The sequence below is a fragment of the Motacilla alba genome, chromosome Z, assembly GCF_015832195.1.
Source record: "Motacilla alba alba isolate MOTALB_02 chromosome Z, Motacilla_alba_V1.0_pri, whole genome shotgun sequence".
In the NCBI taxonomy this organism is placed as follows: domain Eukaryota; kingdom Metazoa; phylum Chordata; class Aves; order Passeriformes; family Motacillidae; genus Motacilla; species Motacilla alba.
The window spans coordinates 28,487,930-28,509,777 of record NC_052046.1 but is presented as its reverse complement, the minus strand read 5'-3'; the positions used below and the strand labels follow the sequence as shown (position 1 = coordinate 28,509,777).

The 21,848-nt window shown below is 36.6% G+C and overlaps 1 protein-coding gene across 11 annotated transcripts in view; it reads right to left on the bottom strand.

Annotated features, from left to right (window-relative positions):
- Window positions 1-21,848, bottom strand: part of KIAA0825 (KIAA0825 ortholog) — a 243,184-nt gene that overhangs the window by 143,448 nt on the left and 77,888 nt on the right. For all 11 annotated transcript variants that reach the window (XM_038124587.1, XM_038124585.1, XM_038124589.1 and 8 more), the window contains 6 exons: window positions 15,638-15,732; window positions 13,694-13,921; window positions 12,432-12,697; window positions 11,018-11,168; window positions 6,660-6,850; window positions 4,138-4,320 (listed from right to left, as the gene is read on the bottom strand). In XM_038124587.1, coding sequence (XP_037980515.1) covers window positions 4,138-4,320; window positions 6,660-6,850; window positions 11,018-11,168; window positions 12,432-12,697; window positions 13,694-13,921; window positions 15,638-15,732 — 1,114 coding nt within the window. The remainder of the gene's footprint in view (window positions 1-4,137; window positions 4,321-6,659; window positions 6,851-11,017; window positions 11,169-12,431; window positions 12,698-13,693; window positions 13,922-15,637; window positions 15,733-21,848) is intronic.

Sequence of the window (21,848 nt, the reverse complement as noted above, 5' to 3'; positions counted from 1 at the left end):
GTGACAATTGATCCTGTAAGCCTGAGTGCAGGTGTGAAGAAATGAGATGCCAGCAACATGGCATCTTTGTATTATTTCTCTCTGTATAACAAATAAACATTACTAAAAAGCAACTTCATGAGTTATAATTCACATATTAAAGAGAAATGTTCTCAATCTTTAATACTGAATAACATCGAGTTTACAACAATAGAGAGCAGTTTTGCCAATAGACTCTCTATATGCTTCACTCAACATTTAGATAATTTACCTGACTTCTTGTTGAGAAAATAAGATACAACAATTCATACTATGAAATCACAAAAAGGTGCATCCACCTTACTCTTTCTAGTCTTCCTTTACAGACTATCATCCCCTACTCAGTACAAAAGACTAAAGCATATCAGAACAGGCACAAGAATAGATCTGCTGCAAACTGAGCAATCCTGAACCTGAGGCAGAAGAGAGTCTCTACTTTGAGTCCCAGGTAATTTACACCTCTTCAAACTTATGAGAAAAGAATGGCATTGGACTCTCCTGTGTATTCACAGGCAGAACTGAAACTGTGTGATCCACTATATGAAACCCCAGCTACTAGAAGTAACTGACAGCAATCTTGTCAGCAAGTAAGATGATGATTGGAAATTCAGAATTATGAAAATCTTCATATTTCAGAGGTTTGAGTAAGCAGCAAGAAAATAGCAACATAGTAGATTTGAGGAGCACGTTCTAGAGACTCATGGTTCAACAGGTCCTCAAAAATGTGGACAAAAGCCGACAGAGAACAGCTGCTTAGCAGATTTTCAGGTGACACTAAACTGGAGGAAGCAGACACAGTAGTTAACACAACAAACAGCTGAGTGCCTATTCATGGATGACTGGGCCAACAGAAATTCACAAAATTTGTGACTGAGGTAAAGAGCAACTGTTTACTTCAGCTACAGAATTACAATGACCTAGGCTGGGAATTGACTTGTCTGAGTGCCACCCTTTCCAACCGTAAACCTGGGGTTTATGGGCAGCAGGGTGTTGAAGACAAGGCAACAGCGTATTAATACTAGAAAAAATGCCAACCACACACTGGGCTGTATTAGAAGGAACACAGCACCTAAAACAAAGATAGTGATTTACTTCATCTGCTTGCCAACAGTTTAAGCCTTACCTAGAATATTTTGTCCAGCTGCTGGGCCTACAGTTCAAGGAGAATGTAAGGAAACTGGAGAAGACTAAACTGAATCATCTGTAAAAAATGTTTGAGGGCCCTAGACTTCTTTACTCTGGTGAAGAGGTGGCTAAGGTGTAAATTCATGTAATGGCAGCCTACAACCACCCAAACAGTAATTACGAAGACAACACTGATCAACTTTTCTCAGTGGGGCTAATGTGGTACAGCAAATTATAGCCAGCAGCTTTGAGGGCTCACGCTAGATATGAGGCAATATTTTGCACTAAGGCATTGCAGCTGCAGAGCAGGCGTCACAAAAAGCTGGAAAACTTCAGTTCCTGGAGGTCTGTATGTGTCAATTGATCAATCAAACACAGTCATGTTTGACTGCTCTTGATGATTGTTCTGCTTTGAGAAGAGGCTAGATTAGACAACCTCCAGCATTCCTTTCCAGACAACATTTCCATTATGCCAAAGATACTTCAGGAAAGCCACAGAAGGATGGAGAAAAATGAAGCATAGAAAAAAAAGTATTAAACCCTGATGACCCAAGGCTCATAGGTGAATTTTGGACCAGATTTAAGCAACCTTGTCATACAGAAAAGAAAGTCTAGATCACAAAATTAGGAATGAGAAAACAGAATCACCTTATCTGAGGTTAAGGATATTACTGATTTTTTACCATCATTACGGTTTTGTTCAATTTCCACAAAATAATTAAGAAATTTAAATAATTTTAGTTCCCTTGAGCAATAGAGAATACAGCCTCTCTAGTAAGGTGGAAATGAACAGTCATATTATTACAAAACTCCTGGAAAACAATATTTCATCATTGCCACTTTTCTGATTACATAGAATTTTCCTAAAAAGTCTAAAGATTAATTGACTTCTAGTCACTTAAGGGAAAACCTCCAGTCCAAAAAGATAGCATGACAGATTTAAATGAAAAGAAGATTTCACTTCCATTTAACTTTACCAAAGGTGTGAAAGATACAGAGCCAAGGCAAGACAGAAATTGTGATTATACAATATAATTGCAGAGAGAATTGATGAAAGATTAATATTCCTTTAAAATCAGCTGTAACTTTTGAATTTATTATTGATAGATTCTTAAAGTAATGAACTATGCATACCCCAGTAAACAATACACCTAGGTACTGTACCTAAAATTCACTATATCAAGGTGTTTCCAATTGAATATAGTCATTTAAGAAGCTGATTGGCTAAACCACTTTCTTCTTTGTACTCTGGACGCTGGGCTAGGTTACCTGACAAATACTGGCTAAAATTAAATAACAAATATTGACAAATACTATTAAATTACAAATACTGATAAATATTATTGCAATTAAATATACAATTAATTTTTTTTTCAATAATGGGGGCCCACAGATTGCGAAAACACAAGGTCTGAATAGAAGTTCATCAAAAAATTGAATTTTACTTACTATAAAGCATACACCATCTATATGGAAATAGTCTTCAGTGTTAATATTATTTTTGTAACTATGTAACAAAATAAGAATTTTTTTTTATTCTCTTTAAACAAAGCTGCCATATTTTGGTGGTGATTTGCACAGTACTTTGTAGTAAATGAAATGAGCTGCTACATTCAGCATATGTCAAGGTTTTGATCTCCAGATAAGCAACTTCAGGTAATGAAATTCACATCCCTAACTCTGAAAGCTATATGACCAAGTTGTTTACCTGCAGCATTTTACATAAAATAAAACCCAAGCTTTTCATTGGCACTTTGTTCTGAAACTCTGTGAGTTCTCCAGCAAGCACACATTTTTTGTCATGCTACGTATACATAAATATGTAAACAACATTGATCAGTGGAGGAGACTAGAATTGCTTAAAGGAACAAATTATACCGCATATTTACTTTGGTCTGTCATTTTAAGGGCTTTCATAAAAGAAAGATGAAATGTCAAAACTGAGAGTAGAAGCAGTTACAGCCACTGCAATCCTTTCCTGCCTCCATTTCTACTGCCATAGCAGGACTACCTAATCTGTTCCTCAGCCACCTGCTGAATTGCTATCTATTCATAAACCTGTGTTATACAAGATCAAACAGCCAGTTACAATCCACTTCTGCTTGTTCTTTAGAGCCCACAAATATCAAAATGAGCCCACACATGACAAAAATATTTAGTTAAAGAAACTTATATGTAGGAGGTCTCCACCGCAGTACCACCTAGAATTTTCTTATTTTGAATAATGAAGTAAAAGCTAGTTCAATAGGATGTGGCTTCATTAATTTGGGGTTTTGTTGTTCCTCGTTTTTAAATTTCTGATATCACTTTGTATTGTCTCTTACACCAAATTTCCAGATGAATTTTATCAACAAAAGACTCAGACCCAATTTCAGTGCAGGTTACATGTCCATTTTTTACAGTTGTGACTTGTGAAGCCATGATTTTATAAATATAGGCACTCTATATTCTTACATTTTTAACTACATTTGTTGCAGCACAGTGGTCGTGTAACCAGGTGATCATTTTAGTAAATTACCTTTACATTCCAATACTTCCAGAAGACTGACAACATGAGGGATTTGACAACCTGCTTGCCAAAGTATTTGGCACCATAGTAGTAAATGTTTTCAGATCAAAAAGGCCATATTTAAAAAAAATGTCCTAACTGGAAAAACAAATTGCAAATTTGTGGCAGTAATAATTAATGAAATTCTACTGGTTTTGTCACAGAGGAAATAAACTCAGACATTCACTATGGTCTATGTTATTAACAGGAAAAAATGTACAGCAGCAGAGTTTGAACCAAAGCTAATAAAATCTCAGCCGATATAACTGGGCTTTAGGCAAGATCACAAATATAAGTATGGGATCAAATTGAGAAATAGTCAAAGACTATTAAAATGTGTCAATACTATGTGTTACATTTGATTTCAACACAAAAATTCACCTATGTAGATCTATCCATGTAAGATCAAGAACCAACTTTATCTCAAATATTTTTTTCATACTCACTCATACAAATTCTTCAGTGGTGAAGTTAAAATAGCCAGCACAGAGATCAGACTATTGCAGTGGCTATGTATTTTATAGATCTTGAGATTTCTGTCTTTGTGTGGATTCAGAAACTCCTGCACAGAACTACAAATTGACCAGAGCATATCTTCAGTGGACATCAAAATTGCTGCAATATCAATTCTGTAGGAAAAAAGCCCAAGAATAACATTACTTAAGTCATCTTGATAGTGGTAAATTCCACTTAAACAGACATTTTCTCTGACAGGATAAAACACCAAAATCATAGCATGGACTTTAAATTTCATCTTCAGAGATGCAGAAAGTCTCCATGCACTACTCTGTAAAAATCAACTCTTTCACAGAGAAGTTGTTAATTAATAAAATTCTACTGGATTATTTTTACTGAAACAAGTAAAAAGAAGACTTAAAAATTTGGAAATGTCCTTTCTCAAAGGACAGTGTCACTAGGCATGAACAATTTACTTTCTAAACTACAAGTAAATAAATAATTTTGCGTTCTTATCATTAAAATGTAAATACTATTTTCAAATCCTGATAGGGCAAAAAATATGAACAAAGTAACTTAATCTTCAGTTTGCAAAACTAACTCCATGCAACACTGTACAATGTGGAAAATTTCTGAGTCAGTAATCTATTGCCTGTTGATACTGGTTGGCAGAGCGCCACATGTCATTAGCCTGAACAACAGCAAGAACCCAAACTGTAATAATGCAATCTCACAAGACTATGCTGACACACAGTACAGAGGAAACATGTGAATAACGTAAGAAATGGGAGGTATGAGGTTGGACTTTAAAAACTACTTAAGAACCTAAAAGCCATGGATGTGATCATATGCATTTTTAAGGATCATGTTATTTTTGAAAAATCTAGGCGAACACACATAAACAGACATTTGTCCATATTATACATCAGTTCTTGACCATTTGAAGAACCATTGGGAGAAAAGCTCACAAAATACAACAATATTAAAAAAATATGTATAGATTCTGTGATAAAAATATATTTAATTATATGGAGTATTTTAAAAAATTTATTCATGACTGAATTGTTCGGTTTTGCTTAGTGAAAAATTCAAGAATCACCCTAACAAATATACAACTTTTCTACAAAATGACAACATAAAAACTTCTTTCTTGTTCAGTAGTTTGAAGTAAATTCATATAGAATTGACTAGTATGACACTTAAGTAATATTGCATTTTTCATATTTCAGGGAACATTTTCCCCCCAAAAAATTCCAGGCAAGTTTTCAGAAAACCTCTCTGTACCAAAAGATACAGGACAGCCAGATTACACTAAGTTATTGCAGGAACAGAGCATACAACTAAGTACGTAAAATAAAATTTTGTTTTTTTCCTACCCATTTCAAGAATGTGATCTTGTGCAAGTTACTTGAGCCTTCATGACAACACTCCTTTTCATAATAAAACTTGAGATGACAGCACATAACTCTTAGGTCACACAGAGCATGGACTTGGTAACTGTCTAACCTTCTAAAATTGAATTCCTTTAACTCTTCTAGGTGGTGCTGTGCAACAGGACTAAAGGCAATGGTAAGAATCTGTGCACAGGAAGTTCCGGCTGAATACGAGGAAGAACTTCCTTACTTTGTGGGTGACCAAGCACTAGAACAGAGTGCCCTGAGAGGCTGCGGTTGTCCCTCACTGGGGCGCACAGTCCTCACATCTAAAAGGACTGCCTGGACTTGGCCTTGTGCTATGTATTCTGGAATAACCCGCTTGAGCAGGGAGGTTAGATGAGATGACCCCCTGTGGTCCTTTCCATCCTCACCCACTCTGTAATTCTGCGTGATTCTGTTAGGAGAAATACACCTATTTATTCAGTAAAACAAGACATTGGATAGAAAGGACAAAGCTAGGGTTAAGTTCACTTAAAGACACCTGCTTTAGCATTTCTCAAAAAGACCGTACTCTCTGGCAAAACATAAGAATTGCAACAAGAAAAACTTCCAATTTCTTATTTTCTAAAATGACAGAAAAAGGAATAGCCTCTTTCTCCTCTCTCCTTCTACACCACTGGCATCATTCTGACAAATGTTTTGATGTGACCTTGTAGTTCTTTCACTTGAAAAGCCCTATAAAAACACAAATTCTACTAGAATTCATTAAATTTTCTTATTGAATCAACAGCTCGATTTCTAATCCTGACATTTCCAATTTTATCCACATTTTTGGTTGCATCACCAATCCTCTATGAACTTTCATGGGGAGGCTATCAAACCAATCAAGCAGTTGATGGAACAATTTCACAGAGTTGAAAGTGGTCTTCAATTCTCCCAGTTTGCAACATAACTACTAAATATACTTAAATATACAAAATAAATTTTATTAAAACAAACATAAAAATGCATAATTTGATCTATCCCCTCTGCTGTGTTCATTAACATTATAACTTGAATCAAAGCAGTGAATAACAGGAAACTAACATTTACTTCTTTCATCCATCAAAATGGTGTATTAAATATACAACCATTACCTGATTTGTGGTGTTCTTTTGTAACTGGGACACACCTGACAATATCTGGAGGACAGAATATCCAAAGATCGCTCTAGTACATCTGTAAGAATCTCCTGGGCTGTCTTTGGAGGTAGAATTGTCCATAGATCATGATGAAGAGCACAGCAGAAGTAATGCCACATCTGGACAGAGAATGAGCATCTTTCCCCCTATCAAAACCACCACACATTACATAACAAATCCACACCTTCCAAAATGTCCATTTAACTCTTACAGGTCTAATTAATTACATCTGAAAGGAAACAGCTAAAGACTTCCAAGAATATGATGGCCAAAAATGAAAATATTTATTTGCAATGAAACTTATATTGCATTTCAGCCACAAAATTACAGTGCTGCCACAAAATAAAACCACAGCATTTGAACTTTTATATCCTCAACCTATTCTCAAAACCCACAGTATTTTAGGTTGAGTTTAAAAACATAGTTTTTAAGTTTAGTTTAAAAACAGACAGTATTCTGTACGCAGTAGAATAGTTAGATAAACTTAACACGGCAGTTTCTTTGTCTGCAAAGAAAATATTTAAATTACTTAAGCATGTGCATTTACCCAGATGCAGAAATGCTATGCATAACCACAACTATAAAACCTTGGTTATACATAATAGATATGTGAGAAGAGAAGAGAAGAGAAGAGAAGAGAAGAGAAGAGAAGAGAAGAGAAGAGAAGAGAAGAGAAGAGAAGAGAAGAGAAGAGAAGAGAAGTACTAAACTGACAATATGAGATATCCAGATTGCTTTACTAAGATATTTTTTCCTCTTGTAATTTAGATGTATTGAAACCAAACATTTTCTGGCAAGGAAACATCATTGGCATTCATATTTAATTGTCTAAACAGATCTACCCCATTAAGACACAGAGATAAATATACAGGAGTCAAAATCACAGCAGTTACTCCATAATAATTCTAGAAAGTACCCAGGAAATATGTTTCACATTTAAATATTTCAACTAATACCTATTCAGAAAATAGGATTATCATGAAGCTTTTTGAGAACAGAGACTTCAGTCTTCAGTTCCCACATCCCAAAGGAACTGAGAAATATTTTAAGAATTTGTTGATATTTTAGCATTTTTAGAAATATAAAATAATCCCACAATTTTTAAAACACTTTTAGAATTTGATAGGCATTCTTTAACTAAATAAAAAATAATTTGGCTTCTTTTAAAATATATTAGCATGAGCATTACCAGATTATTGGAGGTTGTCACTATTTGCTTTTCCTCTGACATAATATTTGAAATGCATTTTATACTAAGAAGTGGTAAAATTATGACAAAGAACAAAATAAACAAGCTTGTTGACAAGTTCTACTTTTTACCTTTGGAATAATAAACACAAATTGGTTCACCTTCTCTGCTTTGGTTTATTTAAGTAATAGCTCTTTTCCTCTTTTTTAGAATTTTACCTCCACTGCATAAGCAACAATATTTATGAAGACTTAAACGAGATTCACTCCCCTTTTCTGACCTGTGTTTCTATTTGTTGCCATTCCTGGACAATTCCACTGATAAACATCTGCTATTTTTGCAGGCTTCACACAGTAAAAAAAGGTGTGAACTTTTATTTAGCTTATATATGAGGAAACAAGCAGTTGTGTTTTATTACATAAGCCACTCGGTATTATCACTGAACAGACAATTCTTTTTTCTTTGATTGTTAGAAAACTTAAGTTCCCACAGCTACAGCAGATGCCTGCTACACTAAGAGCTTCATTCAAAAACATAATCTGGAAAGCTGGCCCAGTGGTGCACTCTTCCTGCTGAGCTCATATGTTAGAAGAAGCCACCTCTCACTACTGGATGTTTCAGGAGGGAATTGCCTCCATAACAAGCAATAGATCTTAATCCAATCTCTTCCTTTTAGGATGCCTGCAAGAGATCAACTGAAGTAACATCTGCTCTGCAGCATGGCTCCTGAAGGAACTCGTAGCAGATAATGGTCCACCCTTGGGCCATCTCCCATGTCCCAGTAAAAAGAGGAGTGATGATGTAAAATTACATACTTTTCACCTCAAATCCAGTGAACATACAGAGCTGAGACACCAATTTCCCTCATTCCTTCCTACATACATCAGTTCTATTCAGTAATGATAAAACTGTTTAGCTACTCCATATTCTTTCTTGTCAGACAACTGTTTCTCCATGGTGAAGTTCCTGGATCACCAGTAAACAGGACACAGCTCCATAGGCTCTATAGACAATGAAGATCAGCTCATGATTCAGCAGTTGCCAAAACCCACTGCCTTTCTTACCTTATCATCTATAATTCAAACAAAATTGAAATGTTTATTTACTTGTCTTTGAGAGATGGATATTTTGATAAATTACTCTGTGGTCTGTATGTGCCCTGTCCAGCACAGATTTCGTCACTGACAGAGCAGCTTCTTACATGGTATCTGTAGATTACTCTCTCCCACAGCATATTCCTAGATAAGCTGGAAGCCCGTGGCTACATAGCCGAGCCTAGAGAGTGGTGGTGAGTGGTGCTGCATCCAGCTGGCAGCCAGTCACCAGTGGTGTCCCTCAGGGGTCTGTGCTGGGGCCAGTTCTGTTTCATATTTTTATTGATAACATGGATGAGGGTTTAGAGTCTTTCATTAGTAAATTTGCAGATGACACTAAGCTGGGAGCGTGTGTCGCTCTGTTAGAGGGACGGAGGGCTTTGCAAAGGGACTTGGAACGGTTGGATGGATGGGCAGAATCTAATGGGATGAAGTTCAATAAGTCCAAGTGCCGAGTCCCGCACTTTGGCCACAATAACCCCCTGCAACATTATAGGCTGGGGACGATGTGGCTGGACACTGCTCAGGTGGAAAGGGACCTGGGGGTGCTGGTTGACAGTCAGCCGAACATGAGCCAGCAGTGTGCCCTGGTGGCCAAGAAGGCCAATGGCATCCTGGCCAGTATCAGGAATAGTGTGGCCAGCAGGAGCAGGGAGGTCATTCTTCCCCTGCACTCGGCACTGGTGAGGCCACGCCTTGAGTGCTGTGTCCAGTTCTGGGCCCCTCAGTTTAGGAGGGACGTTGAGATGCTTGAGTGTGTCCAGAGGAGAGCAACGAGGCTGGTGAGAGGTTTGGAACACAAGCCGTATGAAGAACGGCTGAGGGAGCTGGGGTTGTTTTGTCTGGAGAAAAGGAGACTCAGAGGTTACCATATCACTCTCTTCAACTTCCTGAAGGCTGGCCGTGGTGAGCTGGGGGTCGGTCTCTTTCTCCAGGCAACAACAGAGAGAACAAGAGGACACAGTCTCAAGCTGCGCCAAGGGAGATACAGGCTGGAATTAAGGAGGAAGTTTTTCACAGAAAGAGTGGTCAAATACTGGAATCATCTGCCCAGGGAGGTGGTGGAGTCACCATCCCTGGATGTGTTTAAAAAAAGACTGGATGTGGCACTTGGTGTCATGATCTAGTTGAGGTGTTAGAACATGGGTTGGACTCGATGATCTTAAAGGTCTCTTCCAACCTAGAAATGCTGTGATTCTGTGATTACATGTATCAGATGGAATTTTCTCTAATGTAAGAATTCTAGAAAATGCTTAACAGAACACACTAATTGTCTCACACAGAAAATTATACAAGGAAGGACAAGACTTTGACTCCAAGAGATCTCAGTTATTATTGATTAAAAACCCATATAATACTTCACCTTGAAATTAAGTGAAAATAATTTCAAACAGTGTATGTCAACCTATGTTTGTATTTAACTAGGATGAAGGAAAAAATCCAATAAATGAAATAATTACCTTAATTTTTTTTCATAGAATTATTAGGATTATAGCTATAGATCAGACACATGACTTCAAGATGAAGGTGAAATGGCACTGTTTATTTCAGAAATACATTGCTGAATATTTTAGGTAACAATATTGACCACCTTTCTTTGTTTCACCCTTTACTCACAAAAAGTAAAAAGGGAACCAATTGAAAGTAAAAATCAAAGAATCAGATAAAAAATTTCCCAGAAAAGGATCTTCATATATCACACTTTCTAAAAGAAGTGCAAAGTTCTTTAAGATTAGGGTGATGGTATCCTGTTTGCTGAATTCTATATAAATGCCTTGACACACAAGAAATATTTTATGAAATAAATGACTCAAACACACCATAGTAACAATCTATCTCTTCTTTAAATGACTATGACTACATAATTTCTAAATAGACACTTGCCTGCAATAATAGATATTTCAAAATAATACATTCCAATAAACCTTATGTAAAAACAATGCTGATTTCATGCTTCTGATTAGTCAGTGAGTTGGCAAACACCAAAACACATTTTGTAAAAGGGAGCCATAGTAAACTTAACCTCACACCTCGTAAAAAGCTTTGTAGTCATCCCAGCAGTGGCTCTCAGCATCCTGCAAAATGCTTGTAGCACAAACTCTGATGCAGTAGTTTTTAACTTGAAACTGGAGAATTTTGATGAATTCCTGACATTTCTGGATAGGCACCAGGAACAGGGGTCTGTTCAGAGAGAATCATTAAAAAGACAATGAATGAAAGGCTGTGCGCTAGGAGGCAACAATTCCTAGTACTGCAAATAGTTTTTATTGGTAGGTATCAATCATTCATTTCCTCCTGGTCCTGAACCTAGCATTCAGGTTTGTAACCTTTTCTTTCAAAATTCTCAAAATATGTCTGCTTGTCTATAAATTGTCATTTAACCAATCACTGAGAAATAAATGATTTCATCCTATTTTCTGAGACAAGTACATTTGACATTCACTTATTTGGAGTTTTTAATTGCAGCATTCTTACATCAGCAATTATTACATCAGCACCATGTGTGACAAAAAACACATAAGCACAGAGTACAGAGATTGTTTTTGGTAGGTATGTACTAAAACTCTTTGATAATACATCTAAGTAGAATTATTGAGCAGTATTTTAGGTCAGACTTCTCACTCACAGCGATACACTTCATGTGAGAGACAGTAAAACATCAGAAGGAAAGCAGCTCAACAGTGCATATAACCACTTAGAAATCATACATTTCTTCGAAATTGTGCTACTTCAGGATCCCTCCCCAAAAACACTGTTTCTACTTTAAAATTGCACATGGCTAGAAACATGTGGATCAATAGACTCCTAGTACCTTAAGACAAAATCTCCTAAAAGCCAGTGCAGTTGAATTTCCTCCCAGGTCAAAACACTACCTTTGACTTTACACTCCTACTTCATATCTGCTTTAATTTTTATTCTGCATGTAATAATAAACTAAATTCTAAAGCTACAATGTATTGTATGTATGGTATTGTATGTATTTCTTCACATGTCTGAATACACATGTTAAGAAAAAGAACAGACATGTATTTTTATATTGTCCTCTATGATTGCTACATCCTGAATCAGATCTTACAAAAACTAGGCATTGCAAAGGTAAGAAAAGGAAATCAAGGCTCTAGCACTTTATATGACAGCAGAGTACATTCAGTTCCCTAGACAATCCTATTTTCTCAAATTTAATAATTAAAAAAACCAAAACTATCTGCAAATCAAATGCAGATCCTACACATAAATAATTTGTCTTGCAATGGCTGCTGTGGACTATCAGGTTGATTCAGGTATTTCCATAAAATAGTACACATACTGCATGTGCTAAAAAATGTGATGCAATTTGGAAAACTACCAGCGCACTATATCACCAAAATGGAATGAAGTCTCACTATTTGAGAGAAGTCTCATTATTTACATTTGAATTAAACATTTAAAGTAAAAAGGACATACTTTTTGCTTGTTTCTCTCATTAAATTGCTATACATTGTAAAATGCTGGAAGACATATATTGCCGTGGAAAGGGCAGCATACAAGTCTTGCAGGGGAACCTTCGAGGGAACGTCTTTGCTTTTCTCCTCTAGTCTTGCCAGAACAGCTGTTGCCACTTTGCTGCAGGCTTCTACAAAGTTTGCTCTAATTTCCTGAAGAGAATCATCTCTGCAGGCCAGAGCCAATGGAAGCAGTGTGTCGAGTTCTTCCATGATGTCAGAACAAAACTGAGAGAAATAAATGTGGCACCAAGTTATTTGTGTTCTGACAGTACTGCTTAATTTGTACACGCTAGGGTCAAATTATTGAATAATGAAATTGGCATGAAACATAAAGATATTGAATCAGCTTTACAAACATTTTAATCTCTTAAGCAGAGGAGTAACATTTTTTTAAAGTAAATTAAATATTCTTTCATTCCTTCCTGCTTTAAAGCTGCATATTCTATACTAGGGGAAAAATTAAAACCATCTTATGCTAATAATGCATTCATTTGGTTTTGATGTCACTAAACACTAATGCAAAGCACAAGGTTAATTCCTTGTAAATAATGATAATTTTCTAAACTAATTAATTTTGAAAAATACACAAACACATTTCTTAACACTGGATTTGGAAACAAACATGTCATCTCTTCATAAAGTCATACATTAATCTCCCTAAAATTATCTCCCCAATGCTCGCGTGTTATTTCAAGCAAGTGTTTATTAACAGCATGACAAATCTGCTAGCATAGTTACAGATCTTGCTAGAAAAGGTCTATCAAACATACCTTTCCTTACAAAAGGAATTTAATTAACAAATGACCTTTCAGCCAAATCAAATCACTCAAAATTGTTTTTTTTACTGGTTATGCCAATTAAGTGAATGGCATGTCTAATGATATGAATACAGGAAATCCCTCTATAGCCATATTTCAAAGCTTTTGACATTTTCCCATCTAACCACTTGGTAACCAGAGCAGATACTAATCAGAATGCTTTAGAACTTTTTGGCTGAAAAAAATGCCAGTTAAAGTTTAAAAGGTAATTCTTTCAAATACAAACTATGGGCCATTGTAAAAAGCTCTGTTCAGTTACACATTGTAATGCCTCTCACTTTCTTCTTAATTCCATTTATATAAGATATAGAATATTAATTGTACTGTAAGTACTTCAAAGTGTAGATGGCAAACAGCCTTGGCATTCTGTCTCCCTTCAAACTTCACGTCTTTTGATACCTGCCTTAGCAATTCGTTTTGGTTGCTCCTCCTGTTGGACTGCTCTGCAGGACTCCCTCATTTGCTGGTTGTTTACAAGACTCATTGCACAGCCTGCAGCTGAAAACTCTTCTTTCTGCTCATGTTGAAGAATTTTAGATGAAAAATCCTCAATTGCTATTGTTATACAATGAGCCACAGAAGAAGACAGGTCTTTAAATGCATTTCTCCAGCCAAAACTCAGTAAAATAGGCTGAAACACATATTAAAATTAAATCAATCCAAAGTCATTATTAAGTGTTAATATTGTCTGAAATTAAATGCACATCCATAATTAAATTACAGGACACCATCACATTTTGAAATTATTGGAAGAATTTAAAATATAGTCCACTAGTGTTGAAATCACACTAAAAGCACTATTTACACTCAACAAAGTGCATAGCAACATTAAACATGTCATCAAACTTTTCAGAAAAAAACTAATTCCTGTTTAAACAAGACAGCTTTTATAAAAACATAAACATTCTTCATCTTTACTTAATTTGTAATCTTTAACAGACTCTACTTTAAAAAGTCAAAGAATTCATAGGAATTTTCAATAGTATAACAAGTAATCTAGCAATGTATACCCTGTAATAATTTTCACTGCAAGTCAACAACTGGAAGTTACTAACCATGAATCTCAATGGGAAACCCTTAAGAGGAGCTGGTTTTAACACAGCTACACTATATTTCACGTCTCTAGAACTGGATTTAGAAAAGATTAAAATGTTTAAATAGAGATTTGTAGTTTTAGGCCAATGCTAGTTTTTACTGTTGTTTACATCAGTTCCTTGCCTTGTTTAAACAGAGACTTCTGAAGTAATCTGAAGTGTAAGAGTTGCCAGAAGTAGACCCAGTAGGACATCATTACTTTTCAACTTATCTGACTTTGCATTGCTCTTATGACTTATATCGGACTTAAACCTTTCCAGAAGTGGCCATTTGAGAATTGCACCACTGTTGTAAGAGATATATTTTAATGACATAAGATGATGTTCAATAAATATCTCCACCATGAGGGCACAGTAGGAGAACAGAAAAGAGAGATTTCTAACTATTCCTGCAGCTATAACACATTGCAAGAGAATGAAGGGCTACAAAGTAAAGCCCTTCTAGTTTACTTCAATTCAGAAGTTGTATCCTCCTTCCTTTCCCTTTCCTCACTAGCAAATCCAGCTCTTGTAAGCACAGAGACGCCTTCATGGACACACACTTTTGGACTCCCTCAATTTTTTTATGGGGATCAAGTACATCCCAATCTACCTGAAATATTCTTCTTTTTAATACATATTAGTTTCACACACCAATCCAAAGTACATTTTTAAAAGTTTCAGCATTAAAATCAAGCCATTAAGAAATTAAATTCCACTATTATAAAGTATGAGATGGTTGGAGCATTTATGTGCCACAAAATCAACATTAAAAATGTATTTTGTAGCAAATGGGAGCCAGATAAAAACAATCTTGTATGTACATTCTACAAAGCACAGAGCTTATTACACAATAGTTTGTTGGCATCAGAGAAACTAGACATTGTATGACATCTACACCTCTAGGAAGAACCATTATGATCAAATTCTAACAACTTCATAAATCTTCTTCAAGGTTCTTTGAGATTATATGTATCATATTTATATGATACTAAATATGATAGCTAAGAAAGCTATCATATTTAAGGTGGTTTTTTTCCATTTTGTTATGAGGTATCTTATAATTGCATTGTTTCTGTTAATAACTACTAAATACCAACCACTTCTTTGAATGCCATAAGATTTTATTCCATCTAAACTGAAACTTTGCACATAGAAGCTGAAGTAATGAAACTACAGCAAGAGGTGTTTATAATGAACATGGTGAAAGCCTACACTGGAGACACACACAAAAGAAAACCCCATACAAAGTATAAGACTCTTTTTGTACTCACCTCTTCTACCTGAAGTAACTGCTCAGGAAGCACGCTGGTTTCATTTGCTCTAGTTTCTCCTATTAAAAGCTCCCCACTAGCTCTCTTCAGAACTCCTGCACAGTATGACAAAAGAGATCAAAGTTTAGATTAATTCTGTAGAAAAGTCAGCAGCCTTCAACATCTTCTTATATATCAATATGAAGCATAAAAAACCCTCAAGAATATGCAGGGGAATACTAATGTTATAATAAAGTCAAATTCAAGTTATATACAGTTTCTTTTACATAACAGGATGACATCACCATGTGGTGGTACTTGTATTTTATACAAATGCACATATGATGTGTAAATTATGGTTTCTTTTGTCATTAATGCATTTTTTATACTGATTGTGAAGTCATCTCTTCTTACAGAGAATAAATAACACTAGATCAGCTGTACATAAATTAATTTCTCTTTGTTCAAAGAATTATATCAACTGAACACTAATATATTTTTACAGCCTTTACTTATTTGGAAGCACCAATATAATAAGAATAAAAAGACAGTTAATTAGTGCAGATATTATAAGCAAAATGATGGCTTATAAAAACATAAGTAACAAGAGAAGCTCCTTAAGAAGGGCTGGTTCAAAGCTCACTCATAAATCTTAGAGTAAAGGGATATTGCCCCAGTTTTGTCAAGGACAAACCAGTATCTGGGGTTGATTTCACTTTTCTCAGTGATTCAAGAAATCTGAGCTCCTGAAATGTACTGATGATTCCTCTTCCAAGTGATACAAGCACAAATGGAGGTGCTTGTTGGGGATTTGAAAATCAAGGCAGCTTCGGCTGCAGTGACCATGAGATAGTGGAGTTCCAGATCCTGAGAACACAAAGGAGTGTAAAAAGCAAGATCACAGCCCCAGGCTTCAGAAGAGCAGACTTTTGCCTCTTCAAATATCTGCCTGGAAGAGTCCCATGGGATAAGGCCCTAGGTAATGGGACACAAGAAATTTGATTAATATTCAAGTATCACCTCTGCTTATCTCAAGAGAGTTGAAAAAAAAAAATGGCAGAAGGCCTGCATCCATGAACTAGAAGATCCTAGCCAAACTCAAACACAAAATGAAGCATACAGAGGGTAGAAGTAAGGATGGGTAACCTGGGAGAGACACCTATGTAACTTCTAAGAATGGAAAAAGTTAAGGAAGCTAAAGCTCAAATGCACTTGATTTGGCCAAGGATGTCAAAGACAAAAAGAAGGACTTCTGTAAGTACCCAGGTGATAAATGGAAGACTAGAGAAAACATGAGCCCACTGCTCAACAGATGGGAGATCTGGTAACATAGTTATGGAAAAGGTTGAGATAATTAATGTCTTCTTCAACTCAGCACTTACTATAAAGACCAGCCTTCAGGAATCCCAGGCATCAGAGACCAGGACGTAAGGTTGGAGCAAGGAAGATGTACTCTAGGTGGAAGAGGATCAGGTCTGAGAACAACTAAGCAAACTCAAAATACTGAAATCCTTGGGCTCTCATGGGATGCACCTACAATTATGGAGGGAGCTGGCAGATGTTGTTGCAAGGCCACTCAATAATTTTGATCAATAATGGCAACTGGGAGAAGAGTCCAAAGGCTAGAAGAAAGCAAATGTCATTCCTATTTTCAAAAAGGGCAAGGATGACAACTCAGAGAATCAGAGTCTTGTCAACCTCACTTCAACTCCAAGGAAGGTAACAGAGGCATTTCCAGGTGCATTACAAAGAATTCATCAGGAGCATTGAGCATGGCTTCAATAACCGGAAGTCATGCTTGGCCAAAGCATGATAAAGTTCTGTGAAGAAATTATTGGCCTGGTAGATGAGGGAACAGCAGTGGATATTTTCTACATGGACTTCAATAAAGCCCATAGCATTGTCTCCCACAAGATCTCGTTAGAGGACAAGATGTAGACAAGATGTGTGGACTGGACAAACGGTCAGTAAGGTGAGTTGAAAAGTGGCTGAATAACCAAGCCCCAAATGCAGTCATCTGTGGCACAAAGTCTAGTTTGAGGCCAGTAATTAGCAATCTGTCTCAAGGGTCAGTACTGGGTCCTATCCTGTTTAACATCTTCATTAATGATCTGGATGATGCGGTACAGTGTACCCTCAGCAAGTCTGCAGCTGCCATCAAAGAAGATGGCAGATAACCATGGTGCCAGTCCAGAAGGACCTCAACAGGCCGGAGAAATAGGCACACTAACCTCATAAGTCCAACAAGCAAAGTCATGCACCTGGGGAGGAGCAAACCCAGGCATCAGCCCATGCTGGTGTTCTTCCAGCTGATGAGAAGCTTTGCATAAAAGGACCTGGGGGTCCAGAAGTACACAAAATTGAACATAAGCCAGCAAAAAGGCTGATGGTATCTGGTCTGGATCAAGTAAAGCATTATAAGCAGGTCAAAGGAAATTATTCTTCCTCTCTGCTTAACAGTGATGAACCACACCTCAAGTGGTGTACAGTTCTGGGTTAATCAGTGCAAGACAGACATGAATATACTGGAGAATGTCTAACAAAGGGCTATGGAAGATGACGAAGGGAATGGAGGACAGACTCAGAGCACTGGGACTCTTAGCCAACAGAAGAGAAAGGGCAGGGCAGGATATATCACTAATGTATATAAATACCTGAAGGGAGCATCCAAAAAGGTCAGAATCAGTTTTCCACAATGACAGGGCCAGTGGTCACAGCCCCAAACAGACGCAAAGCCAGGAGGTTTCCTCTGAACATCAGGAAACACTTTTTTTACTGTGAAGGTGACAAAGCATTGTAAGGTTGTCAAGAGAGGTTATGGAATCTCCATCCTTGGAGATACTCAAATGCTATCTGGACATAACTGTGGGCAATTGGCTTTAGAGGCCTTGCTTGAGCAGTGATTGTTGGACAATATGAATACCAAAGATCCATTCCAACCTCAACCATTTTGTGATTTTGTGAGTCACAAAGAGATACAAGAATAACAGCAAACAATATGTATTTTAAAAATCTGTTTTGTAGCATAAACAAGACTGGTGCATATATTCCTAAAGTAACGTACTTCACATGAAATTAAAAGAGGTTTTAAATGACCAGGTGCTACCAAAGCATTGTCAAAGATTATCTTCCAGGAATAATTTTGGAGGTCTTCAGTGATCTGAAGCTACTAGTAGTACATGGCCAAGTTTTAAAGAGCTTTTCTCTCTCTGTGAAATTTCCAGCATTGGATTTAATTCATCCAAAGTAGATTTAACCTTTCCCTTAATTGATTTGCATTCTGAAAATAAACACTGTTTTTCATACACTTATACAACATTGTAGAGCTTTGAAGTTTTTGTGGGGTTTCTTTCTTTGTTCTGGGGTTTTTTTTTTGTACATTTGGAGTTTTTTCCCAAATACCATTTTTGTTTGCATTTTCAAAAAAACATTGACAGATTTAAACTGGGAAAAATGAAAGATAAAATGGTGGAACATAAAACCAAAAGATATTAACCAGGCCATCCAACTCCCTGATCCTCACCATTATAGACAGTACCAGAAACTTACTGGGTTTTTTTCAGCATGTTTTAATGTATTTTATGATAAAGTTTCTAACTGTTTTCTTTAGAAATTAGTCCAGAATTTTAAAAACCCGACTAATAGTTTGACTGGATATTTTCCTTTTTTTCTATTCTATGCTTTCTACCTTAAATTTGCCTTTTTTCCTTTCAACTCTCCTTTTTTATAGATATAACATCACATTTTAACTATAACCACAAGTAAACTTCTATACGTTTACATTCTTATATTATTGTCACTACTTAGATCTGCTATCTATAACTTTTTATATCAAGACTTCAAAGTAAACCTTAAACATTTAAGCTAAAATCCTTGTGTATGCACAGCATTGCTGCCTTACTTGTTAACAACTCACATCTGAGATAAATAAGTATCTAGCTGATGGTAGATTTGTGACTCCAGGACCACAGGCAAAGAGCCAAATGATGCTTATACCCACAGCAGTCATTTAACAGGCTCTTTATTAAATTGAATTATTAAATTAACATGTTCTACTAGATTATCCTACCTCCTTGTCTAATTAACAGTCTGGACATTTCTGCTTTATACTCATGTGTATCTATGCTTGTGCATATAGGCTCACACACATTAAAAATTTCACTGGTCTTAAAGAAGCCCCAGGTTCAAGTCTCCCTTATTTTACTGACTTCCTTTGGTTTCTCAAATTTTTGCTTTCCCCAAATCTTATCTGGGTATGACTGGCTAAGGCCATCTTCTTCTTCGATTTAACCTCCATCTATCAAGGGTTACCTTCCCACTTTGTACTGAATATTGTACACTAAGCCACAGCCCCTCACAGAGCTTCCACTCTTCAGATGCTACTACAACCCTCCTCTCAAACACTATTTCCACAGAGACAGATAACACATTATACCCTTCCTGTCCTGTGAATTCTTCACTTGTACGAGAGACTGGAAGGAATGCTTGCTCAAAATGTTTTGGGGGTGTGTGTGAGGGAAAGAGGCAGGTCAGGCCTTGCTCCATAAACTGCACCCCCCAGAGCCTGTATCCCAGCCCAACAGTGGCCACCAATCCCTGGCACATTGCAGGCAATGCTCCACACGCTGCCCCTGGAGCCCCAGCTCAATGCTCCACACCCTGCCCCTGGAGCCCCAGCTCAGCCCCAGAGTGGCCAGATGACTGGAACTCCCACCTGGGGACAGGCCCAGGAAAGCCAAAGGGTATTTAACCCGAGACACAAGGTCAGCATGTCTTGACCCTATCTCCTCTTGGAATCTCTATGAGCTGAACACCACTGGAACCAGGGGTAGTAGTTATATTTGTCCTTTTCTATATAATTTCTGCCTTTCTCTCTTTCTTCTTTTAATTCCCTCTTCTTGGAATTTTTGAGTAACTTAAAACTGAACAGGCTTAGAGTTTGCAAAGTCAAATTAGGTAAGTTAATGCTTTGAAAAGTGTTTTATGTTGATTGAATGCTGGCCTAGACGTTTTGCCAAAGTTCCTTGATATCCTGAAGTTGCCAGTAAAGTTGTTTTGACCTCCTGAGAATATCTTGTTGGTATTTGTAGTGTGTGTCTAACTATGAAAAACCAAGAGCACTTTTAAGTGTCTCATCAAGTAAGGATTTTAGGGCCTTACAACTTGTCTTCTGACTGTCTTACCCTATTCAGCAAACTCTCTTGGGAAAGAGAAGCACATGTTTAGTTAAGGTACAGCTGCTACTCAGCCCACATTAGTGTGCCACTGCAGACAGAAAGACAGGCAAGGGTCAGAGGAAACATACCTATCTAGACAAATTCTTTGACTCCTCTCTTTAAACAGCACATATCAAACTGCTTTTGCACAGATAGAAAGAAATGCATGTGATCCCTCTCACATGGTTGTTTAAAAAAAAGAATTTGCAGAAAGAGAACTGAAAAAAAGTGACTGTTGTGAAAGAAAATGGTGGCTGAAGAAAAATGTAATTTTTTCATATTTGCTCCTTTTCCAGAGCATATTCTAAACCTTCAGCGTTATTGATTATTAGGAAAGACTGGATTAACCACAGATCCTTGCTTTATCTTTCTTGAAACCGATGTTCTACAAACATCTAGTCTTGATGGAATGTTCATAATCTGTGTACTTTCTTTAGTTTACCAGCCAGGCAGCTTTAATAACTTTGATTGTAAATAATGAGAACAAGATTAGATCCAGTGCTAGACTTAAAATCAAAACGCTTCAGCCAACCTTCCTTGTGTGTATTAAAATTTGTCTGGGATTATTCTTCTCTTCAAAACAATTGTTTGCCTAAGTCCCCTTTATCTATTTTTTCTTTTTTAAAATTTATTTCTTTCTTTCTCCAATTCAGTATTTTTCTGGTTTTGTAATGATGATTACAAAGACCGAAGAATGACAGTGCTACCTCTTGCGTTTTAAAGATAATTATTTTTATTTCTTATAAGAAATAAAATTATTTTTTTATATTATTTTTTTATAGAATTCCACAGCTTTCCTATTTTTATAGCATTTGGGGCTGTAGGAACAGTCATTGTGACACCATCTTGCATGCAGTATAGAATAGCAAAGTATCAAGGAAAGCTTTTGTATGAGCTATTCACTATCTGCGTCTAAGCTAAGTATCAATGCTATCAAAGTAGCTTACAAATTGGATTCAGCCAGCTCAATCAGAGCTTTTACTGAAACTATGCTGGCAGAAGTAGAAAGAACCATT